Source organism: Osmia bicornis, chromosome 1 (assembly GCF_907164935.1).
Source record: "Osmia bicornis bicornis chromosome 1, iOsmBic2.1, whole genome shotgun sequence".
Classification (NCBI taxonomy): domain Eukaryota; kingdom Metazoa; phylum Arthropoda; class Insecta; order Hymenoptera; family Megachilidae; genus Osmia; species Osmia bicornis.
In genome coordinates, this window is record NC_060216.1 from 8,298,576 (window position 1) to 8,325,650 (window position 27,075).

Genomic DNA, 27,075 nt, shown 5'->3' on the forward strand with positions numbered 1-27,075 from the left:
TTTATACTCATAATTTTGATTCTACAATATTAATTCTCATGCAATAAAATATTCGATAGAATTTAATAGCATGTAATATTGACATTATCATAATGTCACATATAACAGATTAATCGTAATGTTATTTACGCAAATGCAAATACTTCCTCGTTTTTGATCCATTAAATGCTTGCATAAATTAGGGTAATTAGATGTTCGAATTTGCATATTTGAATCCTTAATTGATGATAAAAAGTGTTACAAGAAATCTGTGTGGTATTGATTTGAAAACGCAATCACGCATTAAGTTAATTAGACGCAACAATAATTATAACTTATTTATCCCTAATGCTTATATAATGTTAAGTTGTTGCATATGAAACAGATGACGATTTGATGACAAGTGTAATGCAAAATAATACTTATGGCATATTAATTTAAGAAATATTAATATTCTTAATAATATTCTCAATTTCACAGCATAATGTAAATAAAACTTTAATAATTTTCTGTTGGACACAACAAGGAGCACAAAATTATAAAAACTATTTCAAATTAGTACACTTCAAGTGCTGTTTAGCAATATTTTTATATTTCGAAATTGGCCATTGTATTCTGTTTTAAAAACTAATTAAGGCTTAGCAAATTTCAATTAAATTTCAATTTCACTTAACAAAATTTTGTATGCTATTAAAATATTTTATTTAATAGAAATTGGAAATAAAAAGAAACCTCTTAACTCACCTTCCACTAATGATGTTAAGAGCGTAACATTGGCTGCCTTCCTCCTTCCGGCTGGCAAGTTTAACCCAATTTTCTCCAATTTTTCCCTAAGCAGACGTCCGCCATTTTTGGATTTTGCCCTGGAAAATGAAAAACATAAAAGAAAAATAACATCTATTATAATTAAATAAGCAACTCGATATTGGAATCTTTTTGCAAGGATGCAACTTGCATCATGTTGCATAATGAATTTTACTGCAGCCGAGGATCTCGTGTCGATTCGTTTGAACGGAACCTTATCTTTCGACTCGTCTCTTTGTTCGGCTCGTTTAAATATGTCAAAGTGCTTCAAACACGCGCGTTAAACCGAGACCAGTCGGGGAGCACAGATATTTCGAAACGGAATTGCTCCATTAATCATTTTTGCCGCGATGCTTGAAGGAAGGAGAAAAAAGAAGTTGACGAGTAACAGGGAAGAGAGGCGGGACAGAGAGAGACGAGGAAATTAGCATAATCCGTAGCTACGTGTGTCATCCATCGACTATTGAGTAACTCGACCAGTGGATAAGTCGATTGCGGAGCAAGATACTTTCCAACGCGTTGAATAATTTATTCTGTGTTGCATGAATCTGTATAAATTTATAAAAATATCGATAAACGAAATTTTATTATTCACACGTTCTCTGCAATGTGTGTCGTTTCTGGTACATTCCTACTCATACTACGCTATATTTTTGCTATTAAAGAGTTGACAATCGCGCACGCTATATCGCGTGATCGGACCTTTAGCCACTGATACCATCAGTCGTGCGACAGGGATTGTGTTAAGTTATATGTATGTTTTATTGAAATTAGAACTCATTCTTTTCTGGAATTTATAGGTGTCTGTCGGATCGGAAAATCGAACGGGTTTTCATATTTTTATTTTTTCTGTAGTTTATAATAGAAAATGCTATTTTGTTAATAGTATATTTTCGACCTCTGTGAATTAATAGGCGAACACACCCTATCCATCCATCATTTATAAACCAACATAACGGTATCGCGTATATCGTCTACCTTTGTTCGGTTTGGACAGCTGGTCCATCCGGTAATCTTTCGCTTCGCTCGGCAATTAATACACTTTACCGCTACGAAATTTTTAATATATCTACCTTCGGATCTAGGCTCTCGATACGTTTCGTGTCGCTTCCTCGTAACCGCGAACGCGTTGATGCTGGACACTCGGCTGGAAACTTGATTTAGAAGTGTAGCCTGCTTCGGGAACTCTTGCGGTAATTTGTAAACGTTCATAGTTCGACGATCAGATAATGTTTTATTGGATATGATAAACCTGTTGTGCTGAACCTTGCTTCGTGACGTTTCATTGTAATGCTTGGATTGAATTTGGCAACAGGTCATTTATAAATCTTGCACTTTCGTTTTTATTATTTTACATGAATAATGATATTGAAATAATTGATGTTTATTTATTTTTATTGATAGTGAAATAATTGATATTTAATTATTTTTATTGATATTGAAATAATTGATATTTATTTATTTTTATTGATATTGAAATTTTTTTTCTCTTAACAACCAAAACTGATAAGAAAAGCCTCCCAGCATTTTATCCCAATCAGAATTTTAGAGTTGGGATATATTTCTTAAAAGTAATTAAAAAACTGTTCCATTAAAAACACATGGCTATAAAAATTTCCTAATTAAGCTAATACATTTTTTATTTTAAAATAAATCATTATAGACTGAATAAACTTCAACAGCCTTAAATAAACAACTTTGAGATATATTAAAAAATTAACGAGTCATTAATTAAAGTTTATACTTAAAATGCGCATCGTTTTAATGTCACGGTCCCTCCGCATCACGAGTAAATAACACTTGACGGTAAAACGCATATCGTTACTCTCGGTGTCTCTCTTAATATGTAATTATCCTGTATAAATTGCTTGATTATCAGAACATTTACCGTGGTATGTAGAAACTTTACGCAACAATTTATCCTTCGACGTGCACTTGTCAGCTCGAAGCATCGCTAAGGAATTTCGTATTCGACGATAATGTTCCCAGATTTATTATCGACTACGACACCAGCGATTCGTTTGAACGTGACGAGAGCAATTCTCTACTCATTACACGCTCTTGTCCCAACAAGTATTCTTCTCTTCTTCAGCGATCCATTCGTATCTCCCCAACGTTTCAACCATCTTCTTCGCGCCCTTCGCGACTCCCTACGAGCATGAACTCTAGGACACCCCTGATTACTTGAGACATCCTCGAACACTGGCATCGTTAATCGTAAGTCTACGACGAAATGATCGTACACAATCTAGAGAAATTATTTAGTAAATAAATGTTTGGAATAACGATCAGAAGGCTATATAATAGTATGATGCTTTGTTCTTGATCCTTCATGTTTGATGATTATTTATTAGAATTTATTTTTGTTATTAGTATACGCCATAAAACTACCAATTTTTTAATTTTAAATTGTTAAATAGAATCATTACTTTTAATAGCTCGTTTCGCAGCTATTTTTTAATTAAATTAATTCTATAATATTTCTTTGCCTTTTCCCATTTCTCGATGTCGCAAAAGGTTCAATAATTGCTACGTTCGAAAGAGCAAACCAAAGGGGATAGATCTATAATATGAACGACAGGTGAGCATCAATCTTTCTTCGCGTAATCCATGATGCTCCAATGACCAACGATCCCGGGAGATACAATCGTAACTTAAGGATCTTTTGCAATGCAACGTAACTGTCGATCGTAAACCTCTGTTTGGTCATAAAGACGCAACGCAACCGGAAAGAGGAGAATGTAGAAGAAATAGACAAACGAGACGGAAAATAAAAGAATATTTACGATGTCATCAAATAACCATCAGCAAATAACGCTGCAACGCGACTTGTTATCATTTACAACGTCCACGAATTCGTACGATTAACGAGCCTTTAAAGAAAGGGGGGCATAAAAGTTGACGAACAACCGATCGTTTCAATAACTGCGTCGTTTAAAAATTTAACAAATTACGCGTGGTAATCGTTGAAACAGAGGTTACGATACAAATCCGAATCGTACGAGTCTTTAGTAAATGAAGCACTTCAAATGAAAATTATTTGCTCGTAAAATTCTGGTTTGCAAAATTCTACGCGTTTATGACTTAAGAGACGCGTGCACTGTTTCTTCGTCAGTGAAATAACAACAACAGCGTAGCTGTTACCGTGCCTTATTATCCAGGATATTTCGCGTTAAACAACAGAAATTACAATGCTACATTGCTCTGCAGAGTAATTTTCAAAGCCGTTAACCGATTGTCAGAACGGTCAAATACGAAAATGAAACGTGAAATTATGAATAAAGCATGCATTCGAATTTCTTGACAACTGAGAGGCTCTGTTTTTTGCATCGTTCTGACGTTTGCAATTAGTTTTTAATACATTGTGGAGTACGTATAGCTTTATAGATACGTGTAACGAGTTTTCACTTAAATATGTACAAAAGGATTTCATTTTTCTTTTAAATTTGCAGCTTAATTTAATGGTATCGAATACCTAATAGAAAGGAAAAAATGTATTTAATGTAAATTGTATTAATAAATTATCCACCGGCCATAGATAAAATAGATACGTACTACCTTCTTATAATTAATAATCACTAAAGATTAAAAGCTGTAATATTTTTGTTCAATTTCTTCTTAATTGAAACACATCTGACTTTCATTATTTCAACTGAGTTAGGTATATGTGAATTTGTAATAATCAAAAGATTATCAATTGATTTTTCTTCAACAATCGATACTGTCAAAAAGGCTATTAATAGGTTTTTGGTAGATGGGAGTGTTATTACTTATGCAAAGTATCAAAAATGAAAATTGTGTCTCTCTCCATGGCCCACCGTCACGTCGGAGGGTTAAATAATTAAAAAAATGAAAGAAACTAATAATATATAAAATAGAAAGGCGAGGGCTAACGTTTGAAAACAAATGTATAATATAATTCTAGTTCCAAATGATTTAACGTGACAAGGTGTTCTGGGTAGAATTTCGCTTACGCCACGGCGGGGTTAATAAAATATCAATCCCCTGTCAGCGCGGAGGAACCGATAAACCGAGTTGCAGTTTTAATTTCGTCGGTGCAACCGGCAATCGAAAGGGTTTGCGCATCCAGGAACGTTAAACGCGAACGTTCAGTAAAACCCGTCGATCGTAAACCTTAATTCACCGTGAAGGTAGAACGAAAGGGGGACGGCGAAGGGAGGCGGACGCGAGAGACAAAAGAAAAGGCAGATGGGCACAGTAGAAATCTATGGTGGCAAGAGAATCAGCCGCGTGTAATTATCAGTCAGATCGCTATTCGAATGGATGAATTATAATCGTCGCGGTCTGCGGTTCAGCGAATGCTCGATGCCAGCCCGAGGGCTGCTCGTACACTACCAATTGACACTCCGAGCTATGCAATTATTAATGTCTCATTTGCATCAGGGATAGATCGACCGCTTTATTGTCAGTTTGTTTCTCGCTCTCGTTTTTTTTTTTTTTGTCCATCGCGTCCTATACAGGTTGATCATTCAAGATTTCTTTTCTTTAAAACACGGAAGCATTTATTCGCACCACCACGACTGCCAGGATCTCGTTAACATCTCGTGTATCGGACACGACAAAGATGAACAGCTCGCGATTACGGTTTATTACAGCTGCTGCTTCTTAAACTTGCGATTAGCGAAGCAAAAAGACCTGAACGCATGAGCACCTCGTACACCAATACATACACGTAACTGTATCTTCACGAGTAGCTGGATACTTGGTAAAAATTAATAAATAAAATCAATTTTAAAATACACCCAAACATTTTGCATTAAACGACTACAGTTGTTTCTATATTCATTTTTAATTTCATTTCATATACCACTGGAAAATTCTTCTACCCACCAAACAAAACAAAAAAAATTAATTAAGGGTCGCAGTATGCTCAATCGTCGCCTCCTCGTCTTCTCCTTCGTGAGGATGTTTTTCGTTCTTTTCAAAAAGCCGCCGCAGTTCGCGACGAGACGCGAAGACGAAAGCGTTAATAAATTAATAAATTATTATTTTACACCGCTCAACTGTCCTACAAAAACTTTTTTCAAAATAATAAAAATTATGAACAGTGGTATACTAGTTCAACATGCGTGAGATACATCCGGCCGTATCCATGCCGGTGATTTATCCATGCCTTTGGTGATAAAGCATTGCGCAACGGATAGTGTTCTGGCTGAGTAAAACGGTGGATCAGATAAAGAGGAGAGCTTCCCGCTTCCAAGAGAGAAACTCATAAATCAGCTGGCTGTCCGTGAGCGGTTATATGAGGTTGGTCGAATGAAGTGAACGCACGTTTATTAATTAACCGGCTAGATAAAGTCGCGTAACGGTGAAACGTATCGGTATCTCGGTTCCAAGACCTATCCTTTGCTCTCTAGCATTGTTCCGAGATACAGACCTAGCCTCGGATGTTTCTCCGCCGCGGACAAGTGTCCGGAAGCGTAAGCGTTTATTTACACCGACACTGTATCTCGTGTTCCTTGCCCGTTTCTACGTGTTCGCTTTTCGGACGAGCTATCAGTCACTATCATCTGGTACCGTTAAAATACTTAATTCAGCGCGAACGAACGCGAACGGTGGTCCAGCGGTTACTGGACGAATAGTTGATTAAAAAGGAACAAGTATGATGGGGTTTAGCACGGACTTGACCATCCTTATTTAATCTTTCCACAGAAAATATTTGTCAGTTTATATAATTTTGTCTAATAAATAGGTCGAAGTGCAATATGCAATTTTATGATTGAAAACCATGAATTAGCATTAAATATTTTAATTACTTCATTAAATATTTAATCTGTCTAGTAAAGATAAAGGATATCGACGAGTTTTTACATGAAAATAGTACTTGCCTTTAAAAGGTTTATGATAAAAGTTAAACACTGCCTGTAAGGTCAATGACTTTCGCCTTGAAGCAATATTCATTAACACGTTGAATCGCACAGTAAAAACAGCCTTCTATAGTAAAATGCTGGATAAAAAGAATGAAAAAAGTTTGTATATTCTACTGAAAATAGTTCATGATAAATTAATGATAGAAATGATAAAAAAGCATTGCAAGAGTATTCATCACAGGATGTATAAAAGATTGATCAAAGAGGTTGTTAATTTTATTCACGAAACACGTCAAAAATGAAATACCACTATTATCAGAATGTACAATTTTTTTTCTTTTTTTTACAGAATACTACACTTTATTTATGTTGATGAACAATATTGATTACTTCGAAGTAGCCACGAACGTGCTATCTTTCATTCATAAAATGAATCCTTCGTTTCAACGATGTAATCTATCTTAAGCATCAAAGATTAATGTTTCTGTTCCTGAAATTACATGGCTGTTTTGTAAATAGTTTGTAAGACATTCTTTTTGCTAGACTGAAGATGAAATGGGTAGATGAATTCAGTAGATGAAATAAGAAATTAAATAAAACTTGGGGCTCTCTCCGCGGTCCGCCGTGCAAGGATTAAATACTATTTTCACGTAAAACCCCTCGATTTTAATAACAATAATATTCCTTTTTAATCTCATTTTCAGGGTTCCATTAAGAACGAGAATTCACACGGTACGCAGAATACCAGATACTATTTTAGCGATAAAATCCACGAAATTTACTGTGGAAGGTGTACTCAAAGCGTGGTGGCATCAGGCAACGTTGTCTGATTACTCGACTATAAAGGGTCTAATCCCCTTATAAAATTGTATTATGCAAACGAAGCCAGGATGCGCATCCAGACAGTCGCGAGTTTCTCAGGGTAATATCTTACCTTCGTAAGACTCCTCCAAGGAGACTCGCGTTTAAGCATTCCGGTGGCGATAGTCGTCTTTGTACCTCGGCTACTGTAACTTTGTACTTGCTGGTGCTGCTTAGTAACGATAATCGTCCTGGAACCGAACAGAACACATCCGAAGGCTGCGCGTTTCCGGTCAGCATCGCCTTCTCGCTCCTGTCCGATGGTTTCATGTCTGCAACAAACAATTATTACGTTTGTAGCGAAGGATCATTCGTCTAGAGGATTAGGGATCGAATTAATCGGTGAGCAGGAAAAACGGTTGTTGAATGAGGCAGGAGTTTAATTAATGATCGTCGATTGAAATACATGGATGAATTATCGAACCATTACTAGATTGAGTTGTAAATGTTGAGCATGAAATTCGGGATTCGAATGGTGTCAAAATGTAGAAAATAAAAAGATTAAATTAAAATTGGGGTTCTCTCCATGGTCCGCCATCCGAGGGTTAAAGGAATAATGTGAAATTTGGGAAATAAAAATACAACATCAATTAATTATTAACATCATTTTTACATATTTCTGATATAATAAAATTAGAAATTTATAGTTTGTTTAAAGGAATCTTACGAAACTTAGAAAATTAATTTTGAACCGAAAAAGGAACTATAAATTATTTTAATTACCGTTAAATATTTTTCAATTAATTTTACGCTGTTGATAAAAGGAATGTAATAATCCTGTGAACATCAGTGTGCCTTATTCTCGTAAAAGGTCAAAGAGGTTTTAACGAGAGTCTACAGGGAAGGAATACCAAAACCGAAGGTTCTTCTGAAATTACATTATCCTGGTTGCTATGTATGGGTACATAACCGTGGTCAGAGCAATATCCTCTGCAAAATATTTTAAATTCGCCGTGCCCGTCTTGCTTTCGTTTCTATGCACCGATAGTCCGGCATTATTGCATCGTTGCTCTGGAATGCTTAATATAAGAGGAAGGAGAAGCGGAAGGTACGGACAAAGCCGTGTTATTACAAGGCGAAGCGATGGTCAACTTATAACTTGAAACTCTTCATCGTTGCTTCGTTCCATGAGGTATATGCACCAATGTTTTATGGCAGTTTTGGGGCAACATGAATTTCAAATCAATTCTTAAACAAAAATATAGTATTCTTCTTATTTCTTTATTCACTGCTGTTATTAAAAATTTTTGTTCATTAATTATTCACTAATTGATTAACGACCAGCCTAAAGCACTGCAGCCACTGACTTGAAATTCTGTGGGTGTATTTCTTCCATATCATGTGTGCGTTTAAAAACTAATTACTGAATTTTGCGCTAATCAATCCGTAAGCGAATAAAAGTGGGTAAAATGCTTTTAATAAAAAAGCTCGATTATTGAAGAGAGAGAGAGAGTCGTGAAGAAAATTTCTTTAAATAGATAATAAATTCATTGAAAAGCTCAGCTGGACACCATCGCGACGTGTGATTGAAACGTATACCGTGAGGCATAGAATGCGCTTGGGATTTGTGCTCGTGAAAATGCGAGACAAAGAGAAGAGAAGAGTAAATAAAGGAAGAGAGTAGAAGAGGAAAGGAGTAAGAGAGTGCAAACAAGTTGTCAAGTAGAATCAATCCGCATCGACGTCTCGATCGGTCGGGTCAAACGGGTAATAAATTTCTTCGCGTACCAAATAGGTCGATGTACGTTTGTTTCGCGCTTATAAATTGCGTTCTCGAGAATGGAACGGTAGATGATCTTGTAACGGTATACTAACTGTTTATACTGGTTACCGAATAATTTGGTACTTTCAAAAATATCACCTTTGCACCATAAAATCAACGAATTATCCCCAAAGAAACCGAATGATCTCTATCGCGGGGTATAAATCAGAAAGCGTGTTATCACGTGTGTTAAAAATACAAAAAAAATTTCGCGATCGAACGCGAAAGAAAAGTGTTACACGGCAGCCGTTGTCCGACGATTAAAATTCTCAACGTCGTAAATTTCACGGGTGAATTCGAAAACGGGTCGGTTAATGAGATTTTCAGCCATCTTTCACCTTCTTCTCAGGTGCGCGCGTGTATTCGCGGCAACATCCTCTCCACGGCATCCCAGGGTCGGCTGTGTCTTGTTTTAGCCGAGATAACGTCTAGGAAGTCGCCACCAGATAATTTGTCACTCCAGGAACGTGGATATATTACCGGCGCTGTTGAAACAAAAGTGCCAAGAGGCTTTGGTCACGACTGGCTGGAACCGTGAAAACGGTTGCTTTCACGATATACCCTTGCGCCTGTGTTAATTATGGTACGTGTAACTGGACGGTAATTAGTCGTGATACCCCTAAGTGAGGTAATCGTTTGCACGTAATGGCAATTCTTTATCGTATTCGCGTAATCGGTGGCAATGAGCTTTCATAAGAGTAAGACGAATTATCTGGGCGAATCATTATCGCTAGACTGCATATAAATATGCAAATGTATATATTAACAAAACGAAAATAACAATAATTATTTTAACTGTAAAGATAACGTATTCTTAGAAATAAATTTCATTTCTAAAGAAATAATGATTAATTAAATAGCAATTTTGAGAAATGACATTTCCTTCTAATTACTGTCACAGTCGTTAAATAACCATGATTTAATTGTGAGATCTAAATCAATATCTGACGTCAGGTTTTTCAACTGGTGCATTCTAACGTTGAAATCGAGGATCGGTCGATGATCGTTTGTCAAAGAGATCGAAATCGAGTCGGCGGTATTGCTACAAAGCGTGGGCAGTCAATTAAGCTCTTGTACAGCGATAAATCGATGCTGCTGTTTGTGTAGAAGATAGAATAAAACTTCTTTCATTGATGTCAGTGGATCTCGAGTGCGAAACGACCGGCTGACAGGTAGATTGTAGCCAAAGGTAAATCGTGGGCGGGTTCCACGTTCGAGTAACGTTATAATGTTGAGAAAGTTGGTAACGTTATCGATCACGTTGCTTCCTGACAACTATCTCTTAATATTTTATCCCCTTCAAACTATTTACCTTTGATGTAAATTGAAGGTAAACTTTAAAACTATTTGTTCTAACGAGTTCTGTAATTTTGAAAATAAATGACAAGATGAGGAATATGTTTTTTTTCTTCTTCTTTTTTTTTCAAATCAACTGAAACAAAATTCAGTTCAGAAGGGAAGAGAATGGTCAAAAGGGGGAGATTGATCATCGAGCACGTACAAAACAGAAGATTGCCATCTCGGTAGCACCTTTGCACGCGTATTCACAGTGGCTAATAGCGATGGTGGTTCGAGCGAAGGGTGCAATTTTCATTCCAGCGGAAACGGTCAGAGAGGCAACGGGAGCACAACGACCGGAACACGTTGGCCATCGATGAAGTTACTCGACGGTCGAACTGTGTACAGCCACACAGTTACACGTTTCCTATCCGATCGACGGGACAGAAGGCAAATCTCCGGTAATTTCTGAAGAATGTACGGGCAAACGTCTGCGATTGAGTTTCGTGGAAGTTATTAGCAGGAAGTTCGTGATAATGGGGCCTAATTTGAATGTCGCCTTGACAGAGAGCGCGACTGTTAAGTGCATTGACTTCACGCGATGATATTATAAATATTTATTTCTTTTGAAATGTAACAGTGATATCAAAATAAATTGATTTTTTCTCAAGTGTTTGATAAAGTTTCGTGCTTTTGATATTTAACCCTGAATTTTTATTATGATAAAAAATAATTATACAAAAGCTGAAATTTCTAATTGATAAATCGTTAAACGTAACTTTGTTGTATTTTTATGTCATCAAACCGTGTCAGACTTTCTACCTGTCTCGAAATCCGTCATTTGATATGTAACATTCCGATAGTAAAAAGCATTCGTACCAATCACCAATTATCATTTTAACGGCTAATGACCGGAAGCGACAGTCGCGCTTTTTCCGATTACAAAATCGAACACGAGAAGAAAGAAAGACATCTGTAAATCCGGTTACTTTCACGTCTAAACGTATCTCGTTCCAAGTTACACTCCTTTTCTTATCCGGACAACATCTACCTTGCTCCAAATGAAACGCTGTTCTGATCTGTGTCACGTTTAGACCCATGCGACTTATGAAACACCCGTATCAAGGTGTAAGATAGTAACAAAAAAATATGTAAAGTAACACAACGTACACACAGGAATGATTGTATTTCGTTTTCTATCACAAGAATAAACAGGTTTGATATTTGGAAACGAAACTTGGAAATTTTGATTTAATAGGCTTTTAACCTTTGGATTTAATTATTTTTATTTTCTAAATATTTGTTTGATGAAAATAAGGAGAACTATAAAATTAAATTTCAATGTTAATGAATCTATACACATATTAATTTGATAGTACTTACGATTAGTTTATTCTATTAACCATATTTTCAATTCCTCCGTAAAATAATTTATCATTCACTAAATAATACCTATTATTCTCCATGAAATGGGTGATAGGTGTCTACAGAAATTCTACCCATTACTATAAGCGACACGGTGGTCAAAGGGTTAAGAATATCCGGTGAGAAATTTCGCAACCTTCCTCCAGTAAAATATATGTTTACCGATGTCAGTGAAAAGACGATTACTCCAGAGTGATCGTCAATTTATCAATCGTCGTTACTCTAAAAAAAAAAAAAAAAAAAATTACTCACGATGTATGATCCACGACGATTCACTATTATCTATAGCCCGGGGCTGTTTAGAGAAATCATTTCGTGCCCGATGCAACACAGCGTGTCCGTGATTTTAATGAGTCGAGTCGAACGCACAGTTATGATTTATAGCGCGATTGCGTAACGTGATTATTACACACAGGTGTATTGATAAATTAATACACCGGTGCCACGGGTGCAACGGTATTACACACCTGTGTAGCTGCCTCGAATTAATCGAACCGCGGTTTCGTTACTTTGTAATTAAGATACTGGTAGGAGCTGTTAATACGAATCGGGCATGATTCGATTCACGGTAACAGGTGTGTACCCCTGTTTACCCGATACCCAAAGAGATCACCTGTCCGCTCGAATTTTTGCCACGTTACGAAACGCGTTTCTTGATTTTCTTGTTTCTTCTTTGCGAGAGTAAAGCAAAGAAAAATTTATACCCCGATACTTTGCTTGAAACATTATACGTTCGAAATTGAAATATCAACGTTTCTGTTTGAATATCAAGTTCCGATATGTATAAAGGAACCCTTAGACGATCAGTATCAGTATGTATCGATTATATTTATAGATAATAGATTTAGTTTCGAGTTATCATTTAACGATTCTAATTTTTATGAAACCTCGTCGATATTTTGACTGATGGTAATAAATCGATCAGTTGGCAATTGGCAATATATGAAATGTTTTAGTATTGATGGTACATCCGGAAAGGGGTGATTCTTCTCCCGGCAAAATAAGCCATAAATATAGAATAACATTTGTTTATAGGTATGACTTTGTTTCTGAAAAAATTAAAATTGAGAACTTTTTAGAAATTGTTGGCAAAGAAACTGAAAATTTCAACCCTTTTTCTCAATCTCAAATATTTCAAAATATTTCGAAAATGTAAGACGTTTTGGTGTAGATTGATCAATGTTGCGAATCGTTTGTTAGTGGATTCTGTCGCTTACTCTTCAAGGCTGATTCTCAGTGTTACGTAAATAGACATCGAACTTTTCTTGCATTCAATCGACAGATATGCTTCGCGATCCTTCATCCTTTGCTTCTTGAGAATCGTTTTTTAAATAATCCGAGTTACAATATACACACTTGACTTGCTCTCGGGATGTTCAACGGAGTAATGTGATGTTTTAATTGCTCTCGCAAGACGATCATTTGTTTTGCGGTATTTTTTTATTCCACGGTGTTATGCGGGCGATTATCAATCAAAGTCGAAACGAGCGTGCGTTTGAATAATTATTCGAATAAAGTACTGCCATTACTTTTGCTGTAACATTTTAACACACCGAGCTATGTAAATAAGTATTTATTTTTTTTTGAAAAAACTACCACTGTGAATTTTACTTTCAAATTACCAAACCCACTTCAATTTAAAGACTTCTAATATTCCAAAACTTCAATATTGAGAAATATACTATAAATCAAAATTTTATTTATCTATAGCCTCCAGAATCGAGACGAGAGATTCTAATATTTCATTTCTTCTAAAAGCGATCAATTTGCAAATTTGTAAATTCCATTCGAAGGAAATGGTCGAACCACCTTAATTCTGTCAGGCGGCGAGAAAACGTATGTCACAGTCGTGAAGTCGCTCAATTTGCAAAAGCGAATAGCCATAAGCTGTTTCGCACGTGCAGGTCCGGGGCACGCACAATTTCCTGGGCAATTAACACCCCGGAAACTTAACCAATCGACGCGTAGGAACGAGTTCACTTATTTCTCGACTTTGATTGGTTACCAACAGCGAGTAGGGTGTGACTTTTCGACCCTGCTACGGCACACCAGGGGTTTCCACGAGGCAGGGATCCACCTGGCCCGAGGGCAACACGGCACTGGTCCTCGTTAATTTCATTAGGGGGTTGATTTTAGGAGGTTAGCTACCCTTACATAAAGATGGTGGACGCCCTCCATGCGTTCGCACAACAGTTCCGCTCCTCTCGAACGGAAAAATATGAAATACCACTTATTACTCTTTCGTTCGTTTCATTCGATTGAAATCGATTTACCGGATATTCTGTAGGATGTACTCTACGATTATAGAGCTGTTGGAGACGTTTGAATTTCTCTAAGAGACTGGAATTAGATACTAAGTATTCTCTAATTTTCCTCATTGAACATAAAAGTGATTGTTTATATACGATTCGTTAATAGTTTTTGTTTTCTTCGAAACAGATAAATTAATGCAAACAGAATTCTAATATAAAACTAGGTATTAATAATGTATCAGTTCTAATATGATCCAGCAGGAAAGGATGCATAGAAATAGTTTCATTGAGAACAAGTTCTTGTTGCACTATTATAACCAGCTCTCCAATATAATTAAATTGCTAAGATATGTGCATAAGATTCCAACTACTTGATAGAAAATTCTCTATACATTAAAAGTTACAGAAATATAGAAAAAATATTCAGCTTCAAATTTTTCAAATTAAGGGTACAAATAAAATATAATAGTTGAAAATAAGGATTTCTTATCCCTAGAATTTTATTTTTAAAAAACTATACATTATAGAGCTAAATATTCTTCTTTCTATGTTTCGACAAAAACTTAATAAAAATGTTATCTATTACCAAAAATATTTTTTATTATTTTTAATAGCGTTCAAGGTTCTTAACTCTATGATTAAATAAAAATTCTGAAGATCTATTCCTGAATTAATCTAATAAAAGATACCTTTAAACATTCTTCAAAAAAATTCATTCTTCAGATTCACATTGGTAACAGATCACACAGCAAACCAATGAATTCGAAGTCAAGGATATAAATCAAACTGAAGGCGTAAAAATGATACATTTCTTTACGTAGAAAAACAGAGATAATTCGAAGAAACCAAATTTTCTTAAACGATCCACCAAGGTAATTTTAGTCTTTATATGTTCCTCGTCGGAAACGAGGATTAAAATAGTATTAACATAATGTCCTCCTAATAAAACACAGTTTGCGAGTCTACGGACGCTGAAAATATACGTTGTCCGTGCTTCGTGAGACGTAAATTACGGTTCGGCCCATAAGTCAGGCAGATCGACACGGCAAAACGCGCATAATTTTCGAATTCGAGCTCTGTCAGTAGTGGCAACGCCCGCGAACACTATGTTCATCCGGTAATTTAAGAGCACAACACGTAATATCGCCGAGAAAGGGTCCCGTAACGACGAAACATAATTGAGCACCCGTTGACCGGGGCAAATTAGAAAAATCATTAACGTGGTAAAAACGAAGCGCCGTTTGCTGGCCTCCTCTGAATGATTAATTATTTCTAATACAGCTCCGGCTTAATATTCAACGGAGACGACTGATTGAGGAGTTAGAATTAGACTATCGAGTATTTTTGAAAATTTAGTAAAGTATAGTAAATAAAGTAAATAAAACAAGTGGAATAAATGAACCACACGACAGGAAATTCATCTATCATTATTTTTCTTTTTTCTTTATAAAATAAAGTGGCTTAACTTGAAACTATGTAGTTATGGTATTTTTTAGATGAATTTGATTAATAAAGGTGTTCCTGTCACTTGGAGATAAATTTCTAAGAATATTTCCTGAATTATTCAAGGTGGTCTAACTCCTTAAGCATAAAAACTCGTTATCCTTTTTTACGCGTTACACGGCGGTCTTTCTTTGCTTGTGTCGCTGGCAAATAAGAAATTACTTGTTTAAAATCGCCAGTCATCCTTCTGAACATATAGAAGTGTATGAAAAAAATTTATGTAGCCATTTTATCATTTTAGAAGTGTAATATTGAAAACAGAAAGATGATAGTTGACTTTATTCAATTATTATTCTTGATAAAATTAAGAAACATATGAATAAAAAAGAAATACAGTATAATAATTGAAATAAGTGTGCTAAATTCATAACATTTTTATTCTATTGGAAAAAGAGCTTCTGTATGAAATCTGTCTGAACGTCGATGTCAACAGATGACAGATTACATGCTGCAATACGAACATGCAATTCGCAATCATTTCTAGAGCAGTTATACACACCTAGTCATCAAATGTGAGTGAATCAACGATCGAAGATTTTCTATATACTTATTATCCAATCATTCGAACGTTTTCGATGATATATACGAACTAAGTTACCTTTTGTAAAATTAAAAAATAAAGGTAATTCAACACGTTCACTGACTTGAAGACGTCAGCGTCTGAAGGTCCGATCACGCGATATCGCGTGCGCGATTGACAACTCTAATAGGAAAAATATGACGTGGTATGAGTAGGAAGTTCAGAGTGCACCGAAAACAGTACTCATAACGGAGAACCTGTTAATAAATATTTGTAGACACAGAAAATGAGGAATCGTAAATATTACTTTAATAAAGCAATCAACTAATTATCAAACACACTTTGCATTTGAACTAAAATACAAATTTTTGTATTCTTTCGAATCAAGATTAAAATTCATTAAAATATTAAAAATCAAAACTGATTCTAAATTTATCAAATCTGAACCCAAGATGGTATTTATAAATTTTCTTAGACGAATGACAAAGGTTTTAATTTTCAAAGATTCTTTTTATATCCAAGGGAGCCTGGAGTCTTAAGAAAGATTTATTTCGTTCGAATACCTTCGAGCAACGTTAAACCGCTAAACTGGAGCACGTCGAGGAGTGACGAAGGAGCCAAGGTAAGCTGCAAGTAAGTAATTGTATAACCGGCTTCCGAGAAATGAAACGTGCACGTTGTGTCGTCGATGTGTATTTGTCGTTTCTGTTGCCAATCTACCCGATATTCCAAGACAAGACGACTCCACGAGAACGTGGGTGGAAGAACAGCACTTTTATAATTTCAAGAACTACAGTTATTATGGTTTCAACTTGACATAGGGCAAATGTAAGATCCCGAATGAATCAGTATTTTAGGGGTTAAACATTAAATTAAAAAAAAAGAAGAATCTCACACCTCGTCGAAAGTGAAAAGAAAGTCACGTTAAAGTGAACACGCGTTGGATACACCTTTCTAAATTCGACGACACAATGTCGGAATACGTCTGTCGAAACAATGGCACAAAGGGGGACGCGTCTAAAAATCGAGAGGAGAGAAAAACTGGCGAAATAAGCCGTCATAGGGCAAGTAACGAGGCATATAATAAGCCACGGTGACATTCGAACAAACAGCCATCTGTAGATAATACCCCCGGTGGTGTGTAACGCCCCGAAAACTGCGCCCCGTCAAGAAATTACAATGACAATGAACGAAATCCGATCCGCCTGCGGGCATACACTCTAGTTTTATTTCTTCTTCGCGCCTCTAACGCTCTCAGAAACATATTTAGCCCCGTGTATCGTGACCGGTAGGTACCATTTCTGCCATTGTGTCGATTGTTCAGGAAAGCCAGGAATTACAATTCGAGGGTTGTTCGTTCGTATCATTGAAAACCAGACTAACACCATCGACTAAATGTTAGAATTTTTTAAAAGAATTTTCTTCATAATTTAGAATATTATTTAATGAGTTTGTCATATAAAACTGTCATTAAATTTTGCCATATAATTTAAAATTACTTATCGTATAAGCTCGAAGTTCAAAAAAGCTTCAAATAAAGAACATTGAATTGAATTGAATTTAATTACAAAAGGAAAAACTTTCTAATGAGCATATAAAGACGAATGTTATCGAGAAATATTCAGAAGAAGCAGTAACAAGAAATTCGATACGATCATTCTCCTCTCACCGATAATTGAAAGCAATCAAACTCTTCCTTTCAATCGAAAACCGAACCTAATTCACTGACAATTCGTGCCGTTCTTCCTCCAAAGAGTTACACACAGCTCGGGATTCCTGCGTTTCTCGTCGCAATGCAAAAGGAAAGAATCCGTCTGTTGGGACGAGTAAACGTGTGTGACACTTTCGCAACGCGAGCTGGCCGCGTTACGTTCTCGCGTACAATCGAGTGAATCAAAGCTCAAGTTTCCTTATAACATAAGCATCGTGGCGATCTTTCACGGAGGTAACATCCTCCTTGTCGGATAACTAGTTCGCCATTGCGCAATCGCGTCCATTGGGTTGTCCACCTGTTCGTCTTTATCCTATTCCAGCGAATCGTTGGGAACAGTAAATGATTGATAGAAAATCGTGTAATTTAGAAATAAAATAATTTTTAACAAAAAAAACATTCGACTTCGAAATGCACTAAAAAGTATAAAATAATTTCTATTTCATTTATACCAATATTCCATAGCTATTAATAATATCTACTTGATCGTTAAATAGGATACCAAATACATTTCAAAGTTTTCGGAGGCGGTGCAAAATTAAAAATATCCGAACGATTTGATTGCGGTATGGCAAACTTGGTAATTAATAAGTCGTAAGAGAAAAATTATAGGTCCGGCTGAAAATATTTGTAATTGTAACGATTGTATGAGAAATTGGCAGCACTCCTGATGTACATCCACTATACTGCAGTTCACAAGAGACCATACTCTCCTTTTCGAAGTCGGATAAAAATTCAATTTTTTCCAAAGTTTTTTTATTTATTTAATGTCATATTATTTCTTTAAAAAATAAAGAAATATTTACGGTTATATAAATGTAAACTTTACTGATTCTTAATCCTAGTTATCGTCAATAGCACGTTTTACGCGCGACACGGAGGCGCGAACTGGCGAACGTAATCTCGCGGCGAGAACTGTCGGAGGGGTGCAACCGGAAATATAAAGTAGCCACGTCGCGAACTTGTCACTTTTAATTAGAATTTATCTCCCTCTACGTTGTATCGACTGCTTCTTCGTGAACGGTGGCTGAATTTTAAAACCTAGTCGGAAAGGTAAGAAGACGGAGATGGCCTTCGCAAGGCTTTAACGGGTTGTAATTGAACATGGAAAAAATGAATCGCGAGTGGAGATCGTGCATCGATTGCTGACCGATTTCACGTGAAATCGCACGATAAATGTTACAACTTGTATCTGGAAAGTGGCGGTGTTTTTAGTAGCCTTGTTGTGCATTCGTATGAATTGCTATCATGAATATCATTCATTGAGCGTTTAACGAAATACTGTAGTATTGTGGAAATATTGCAAAATATATTTGCTGAATGAAAATTATTTTTTACTTCTCTATCTCAGAGATGGAACTACTTTAGATGATGAAACGATGGATTTTTTAGATTGTGAAATGGACCGGTATGTTTGTTTTTAATGTAGAATTCCAGAGGATACTTACTTTTCAGGAGAGGCAGGTCGTTCATGAACCCTCCATCGTCTACGTTTGTGTTCTGAAATGAAAATAGAAATATGAAATATTAATATGAACGTATATTGGTAGAGAAAAGATGTTCAGTATATTTTGAAATCTGATAAATAAAATAAATGAATGAATCAATTGAAATGATAAATAAAATGAACTGTTTTAAAGAGATACAAATTTAATATTACAATTATAAAATTACAAAGCAGTGGGTGAATCAATTGGACATTCCAAACAATCTATACGACAAATATAAATTTCACAACTACGCATGATCAAAATCCTTTCGGTTCACTGTGTGATCGAATCACACGGAACAATAAACAGAATGGTAATAGAGAAAATGCGTTTGCGATTACGTACATCGTCGCTCACCTGGGGGTCGTCTACGAGGCTGCTGTGGAGAACGAGGTCGGTTTGGTCGAGGCCTGGGGGTGGCAGCAGGGCGTCAGGACGCCGAACAGCGCCATATTCGACGCCCCTTCCGCCACCACCACCTCCGCCTCCACCGCCACCGCCACCGCCTCCGCCACTGCTACGGCCACCATCGTATGGAAAGGACGCATGCATATTCGTCTGAAAAACATAGAAAAATAACATTATTTCTCTCCATTCATTAAATTTTATTATTGCTTCTTTGTATCTTTATTTAACTACTCTGCTATATTCAATCAGCTGCAAATGCTACCTAATTGTGTCCTTTTATGGTTTAAATTAGTAAACATAATTAAAACTTCTTTTTTCAGGTCTCATTGATACAATTACAGAGATACATACATTTAAAATAAATGCACAAATCTACTATTCGTTGCTGACAAAGTTATTTACACCTATTTGCACGATTCTACATATAAATTCCATTAATTACTATGTTAATTAACGTTATGAAACGTTATACAATCACGTATGTTCTTCGAATGTGACATAAAACAAAATACTAGTTTCAATATCAACAGCTCTGAATAATATTAGCAATTGACGCCAAGAAAAGCTTATTAATAATCGACAGATGAAAACAGATTTGCTGTGTTTTCAGTCGAGTTAATTGCAATTGCAAAAACTTTCCGTCGCGACTGAATCACTCAATGGAAACGTTTACCTATTTCGAATAATTATAGTATAATTACTTTCCCAGTAAGTTGAATCATTTACAGACGCGAATAGGTATTTAAAATTGATTCTGCCGATGTCGCATAATAACCACTAGGTGGACATTTCTACTGACAGAATAATTATTAATTATTCTACTATTTTTTTTCATATGTGCCGTCAAATTGATGGATGTAGTAAAACTAGATATAATACGTATATTCAATGCTGATGTTATGAATCACGTTAAAGGTCATTATTTTCATACAATTGAAAACATTCTAAATGCCGTGACCGATCAAGTGAATGCTTTGAGGATGAAGACACTTCCAACATTGCAATTAGGAGTGGAAAATACATCTCCATTGCTGCATTTCTTCCCGAAGAGAGCAACTTTGATTATTAACCTTTAACTGGGGATGACAAGTTAACTCATCAGAGGAAAACGATTATCCAGTGGGGAGAGTTTATATAACAATTTTCAGTTAAAAAATTTAAATGCTTAATTTGAATCGAAGCATTCTTTTCTATCGACACAGGTGACTACAGTGACAGAATAAGAGGAATGGAATAGGAAAATGAAAAAGTATCGAGTCTGATAGAGACCCAGTTCTCACGTGGACATCACGATGTCTCGATGACTTGACGATTAGCTCGAATCATTGATACGATCTCACAGAAGCACGTAATGCAATAACGTCCCAGGAATAGAAAGACAGAACATTCTGTCGTCTCGAGAAACAACGAATTCTCAGGACTCAATAAAACATCCTTAATAATATTACAACATCATTGTGTATTGCCAGTTTACTTGCAATTTTCATTTGAATTATGAACCATAAATATGCGATACAAGTTAATTTAACCAAAGAGTCTACTTATAAATGAAGTTTCGACAAGGTTTATATATGCAGAAATGGAAATTAATGTCGTTTATTAAAACCAATTAAAAACTCTGTAAATCCTGCATTACCGGTGATTACGTAAATCGTACTACTTGTTTATGTTTTTGAAAAAAGAAATCTGAGGAAAAATTAATTTTATAATTAACAAACGTTGGATAATTATCAAAATTTGTAAGTGGTCTATGAAACTGTATAAGAAACACAGCATGAATATTATTTACGATCTTGTTCGTTGCAATTTTTTCACATTAGCCCCTTCGAAATTTGTAGGTTCAAATAATGTATGTAGTTATTTATCGATCGTTTTCAATGAAAATGTATGGTTTCAATTATCGTCGAGATTTATAGACACGCGAGCAGTCTGTACACTCGAATCTTATGTAAGAAACTGCAGATGGAAAGAAAAAGAACGAAGACGGTCTTCTCGGAATTGATACACAAGAGGTGGACGTACATACGTTTGGAATCTTAATCACATCCCACGTGAAAAACTGGAGATTTTATCCAGACTGCAAGTCGGTCGTGTCACAAATACGGTTGTATTACGAGCCCTTACCATTATTGTTATATATCTTTCCTATGCGAGATCAGGAGGTTCCCGCATAGAGAAGAAATCTCTATGCACGTTTCTCCGATTTCCTTGCCAGATTGTTTGCTCTATTGTAATCGTTTTCTCCGTTATGACTATTCTAGATCGCCTTGATACCTTCGTGGCTGGGCAGCGATGGAAATCATGGAAATATCAAGATTTCTGCTATCAACTGCATTAGCTATGCATGAGAAAAGTTGAGACTTTGAATAAAGTATATAACAAAACAAAACTATATAAATTAACCCTTTTGCTACTAAGAACAATTACAGTTTTTATAGTATACAAATTATACTGTTTCCATGTATTTAAATTAATAGTCATCGTGCGCTTAAACATCATATATGTAATAATTCATAAGCTACTTTCGTCAGCTACTTTTCAGCTGCAATATCCGAATACTCAATACATAGTGGCACTTTACAAATATCACAAATAAGGTTTCTTCCCTTAGCTGAAGTTTATGGAATTCTCACTGGATAATGTTGAACCATAAATCTTGTTGATTAAATTTGAAAGAAAGTATATAACATAAAACAAAAATATATAAATTAACCGTTTTACTACTAAGGGTAATTGCAGCACATTCTAATAGTATACATATTATACTGAATCCATGTATACGAGTTAATAGTTATCGCGTACTTAAACTTCATATGTAATAATTCATAAGCTACTTTCTTCAGCTACTTTCCAACTGCAATATCTGACTAGATGCTTTCATATGACAGTGGCAAATTATTTCTGCACCCATGTCAAGTTAAATAAAAGCTCGTCGTCTAATGGGGAAAAAATACAACAGGTAGAGGTTGCTTCGTTCATTTATCATCGCGAATCTCGCGAGACATCGCGTATCCGATTAGGAGAATCTGTTTAATGAACCTGATATGATCGATAGTGTACAATTCAGCCTCGCGAATGGAAAATTAGCTGGCCAAATTAGGGTCGCAAGTCGCCTAATTTTCTGCGAATTTTTGTAATTCTGAATATTTTGAGAAATCAAATTCTAGAACGATATGTCTATCTTAGATTTTCTTTTTTGTTCTTGATAACGCGGGTCTAAATAAAGTGGCGAACCTCAAAGGGTTAATGTCCGGCTTTCACACGACTAAAGAAATGGAAACGGCGCTAATTAACGGTGTGCCGGCTACTAGTATCTATCCACGTTGGTTATAAATTGATGTAACCATGCCAGTCGACTAATGAGATGAAATGTGATCGCCTTTCTCTCGTTAAACGCTGCGGCGAGGTAAAGTCACGTCGACCGGTATTCGTGGTATCGATACTGATAAATGGCTTATGGAGACCGCGACGGATATCGTGGCGAGTCATCCGGATCGACAATAACGAGCCCTGTCTCTGTTTCCTCTTGCACAATCGGTCCTTTTCCGTTGTAATGTTAATCCGATCTCAAGTATTGTGCAACTTTTTTTTTCTACAAAGGGTTTATTGCGTGGATGGATAAGTTACTTTTAAATTTGACTAGTTTTGAAGCAAAATATTCCAAATATTTGTGAATTTAATTACAAATTTAATATATTGTACGTAATACATTTTTATTTACGAATCAAAATAAAGTTTTTATTTCAGACATTCGTCTCACTGGGGATATACCGTAAGAATCTCGTGACTCCTAAAAAAAGTGCCGCTATAAATTTTGTTGACAGAGTATAAAGAAGTCTCGTGGATAGGGTTTTCATTAGTGTTGAAAAAAAAAATGTGTACATATTTAAAATGAAGAAAAGTACAGTTTACTTAAGTCGCTGCTCACTTTACAAGTTCCTATTTAACAGCGAAGCGAAAAGTTCGAATAAAGAAAGCATTATGTCATCTATAAAAAGAGGAGGAATAGTTTTGAACAACATTGGCAAACAGTCAGCTCGATTATAAATGCAAAGTGCTTTTTAAAATAGAATTTCCTGGGTTTTTATATGCATTACTAATAGAAAATCGTTTTAAAGAATCAATTTCAACACTGATGTATTTTATAATGTGTTTAATTTAGGCGAGTGGTCTTTTCGAATATTTCTAAAAAGTGTCTCGTTGACAATGGTGTCTGACTATCGTGACATTGGTGTAACTAAGACATGCTTTTGGGATAGGCTAAGTCCACGAATTTTAAGAATCTTGGAATATTAAAATATTAGAATATTAGAACATTAGGATACTAGAATATTAGATAACATTTATTAAAAATAAAAAATAATTAAATTTTCAACTTTTAAACCTCCGGTTTTTAACTCTTTCTGGTAAGAAAAGCGTCTAACAACGACACAGATTTTCTGAATCTAAGATCCCCTTAGCAAAGGGATGCTGTCACAGATTGTACTCTCTCGAGTATAAACGTGAGATCGTGAAGGGACTCAGACAAGATACTATAATTCAGTATAAAACGTATGGGGTAGGAAGCACGAGGCTTCTCGTTTCAAGGATAAAGCTATTGGAATCGGTCGAACCACTTGGTTGATTATTGGTATTGTCGTCTCTTTTTCAGAAGCCTACCTTCATTTCATTCTTCTTTCCTCGATTCACGAAATAAGTACGCATATCTTTGCGTTAGAAAATATTTTTTATTATATTATTTATTATGTATATCAATTTAAGATTTAATTTTTTTAATAAAACAGAAATATTGCAGGGTAATGGCTTTAAAATTTTCTCCAAGTAAAAACTTGTAGCTCCAATATATAACACCATAAGTAGGATTTCGCAATAATTTTATGTCATCAAATTGCTTAAGACTATTAATGTTTCGAAACCGACCATTTAACAATTTCACAAATCGTAAAATAATTATTTTACCCTCATCTGCTCCATCGTTTCATTACAAAGTATCATATTATTGTTGTTCGATTCGATGCAGTCTGATGTAATGTTACTCAGGAGCAGCTGGAATGGCGATTATTAACCGTTTCACCCCGAGATCTATCATTACCGATTACATGCCGATCAAATATTGCCTTGTCGCATTATGTCAGCGAAGTTTTTCATACAATGTTAAGCGACTTAGCTAAGCATGAGAAACCGTTTACCCCTTTTAGGTATCTCTAACACCATCTTAAGGATCACGACGCTTGGCATATTTCCGTCAAAGTAAACGTCTCTGGCATCCACCCTGAAGGAATGCCAAAGGTCAGCCGAAAATTTAATAAGTAAATTACTCGAGGGAGGGCAATGAACGAAACTTCGAGAGGGTTGTCTATTTCGAAGATATCAGATTAAATCAAGACATGTGATCTCAATAAGAAACACTTTTTTCAACTTTTTATTATTCATAATTTCAGGAATCAAATATAATTATTTTTAATTAAATGAAAAAAGAATTTCTGGATGATGAATGGCAGACAAAGTATTAAAAGAATAATGAGCTACTAAATTAAGTTCTATTTATTAATAATTATTATTAATTTTGGAATATTGCTGAAGCGATTTCAAACGATTTATCCTCTTCAACTTCCAACATCGTCGTTTTCGATATTGGTGGCGAAGATATCGAACTGAAACCTCTAAGGATGGTAACAGTCGACGCGTCGCGACGCATAGTCGCAGTAGCAAGTTTCCTAACTATGATCAACTATGCAAGACGCTGTTACTGCGTATAGTTTGGGAATGAAGCCCAAGACTTTGTGTCCTACGTGTAACTATCTTGTCTTCTGGTAAGTTCAAAGTCTCAGAGAACCGAGATAATTGAGCACTTTACAAATTCTTCTCTACTGTTGCTTTAAAGTCGTGCATAATACCATAAAAATAATAAAAAATTACACATCTGTAAATGGAGTATCGCGAAACTATAAGGTTTTAAAGCATCCGAAGGATTTGCTCGATATTTCGTGAATCGGGAGATTGTATCAGTGTAAGATTTCATTGAGAACGAGGTCTGCCACCCTCCTTTGAAGAATGTGCTTTAGGCAGAGCTAAAGATAGGGTACGAGGGGTTGTAACGTTTGAAATAATCGATATAGCAATCTCATAAAGAGGCAAAATATTTTAAAGCCGAGTTTCTGTTAGAATCTCTTTTATAATATATTCTTTAAAACGCATCGTTTATCATGTAAAATTGTGCTGGTACCTTGCAGAAACCCTTACTGTATAAATAATTGGATGCTACTGAAAACAGGAAACAATAGAAATTCATACGGCAAACCAGGAAAAATATACAATTTTCAGCACATGTACGTTTTGCAATACGAGCCTGCATATGGCCTAGACAGATGCTTTAAACCAAACCCGCTTTTCTCTTCTGCCCAGTTCCGAAGCTGAACGTATTCTTCGTGTTCGTGTCGTATTTCGTGTCGAACCTAGTCTTTTTTACGGGAACGTCACACGACACCTCTGGAAACCGCCCAAAACATAATCCACAGCGTGGTGTATACACGTCCCGACACCGTAATTAGGGTGATATTTTCATAAAAGATATTGGGGTAAGGTGTACCGCAAATACTATTACCGAGAGCGTTATTAGAGGTTTAAAGTTGCCCCTCGAATAGGTGGTAACACGGTGTCACGTTACCCTGGGCGCAAGCGTGAAATTTAACAGAGGTTTTCTATGGGAATACCAAGTCAAGGGATAATAGTTCAACAGTTTGCGTTTATTTATTGGGAAGATTCTAATCAACCCAATGAGCGTTTCAAAGGTGTCAACCCTTCTCATTTAGGGTGTGCTTGAACAGGTGTACAGATAATATACAGTATTTTAATTCAGACATTTCTTAGGGGTATTCGGTGATTTAGATATTAAAGTCCAAAAATATGAAAACTATTGAAAATACAAGAAATCCTAATTTGATAATTGTTATTTACAATTAGCTCATTATTCACCGGCTATAAATAAAATAGATACGTACTATCACCTTCTAATTAACAATAACTAAAAATTTAAAGATGTAACCTTTACTTTTAATTTCCTCTTAATTGAAGTACATTTAACTTCCATTATTTCAACTGAGTTAGATGTGAATTTGTAATAGTTAAAAGATTATTAATTAGTCTTTCTTCAATAACTAATATTATCAAAAAGCCCATTAATAGGCTAATTATTTTGAAATAATTTGCAATGCAAAAGCTTTTTCATTCTCAACAATCAGCGCCCTGTAC

At 35.6% G+C, this 27,075-nt stretch overlaps 1 protein-coding gene across 5 annotated transcripts in view; it reads right to left on the minus strand.

Moving 5' to 3' along the window:
- LOC114882887 (transcription factor AP-2-epsilon) overlaps window positions 1-27,075 on the minus strand; it is a 161,644-nt gene that overhangs the window by 9,680 nt on the left and 124,889 nt on the right. For 4 of the 5 annotated variants that reach the window (XM_029200044.2, XM_029200043.2, XM_029200040.2 and 1 more), the window contains 4 exons: window positions 19,762-19,974; window positions 19,375-19,426; window positions 7,549-7,747; window positions 724-842 (listed from right to left, as the gene is read on the minus strand). In XM_029200044.2, the coding sequence (XP_029055877.1) occupies window positions 724-842; window positions 7,549-7,747; window positions 19,375-19,426; window positions 19,762-19,974 (583 nt within the window). The remainder of the gene's footprint in view (window positions 1-723; window positions 843-7,548; window positions 7,748-19,374; window positions 19,427-19,761; window positions 19,975-27,075) is intronic. The other variant, XM_029200041.2, reaches the window with a different exon arrangement.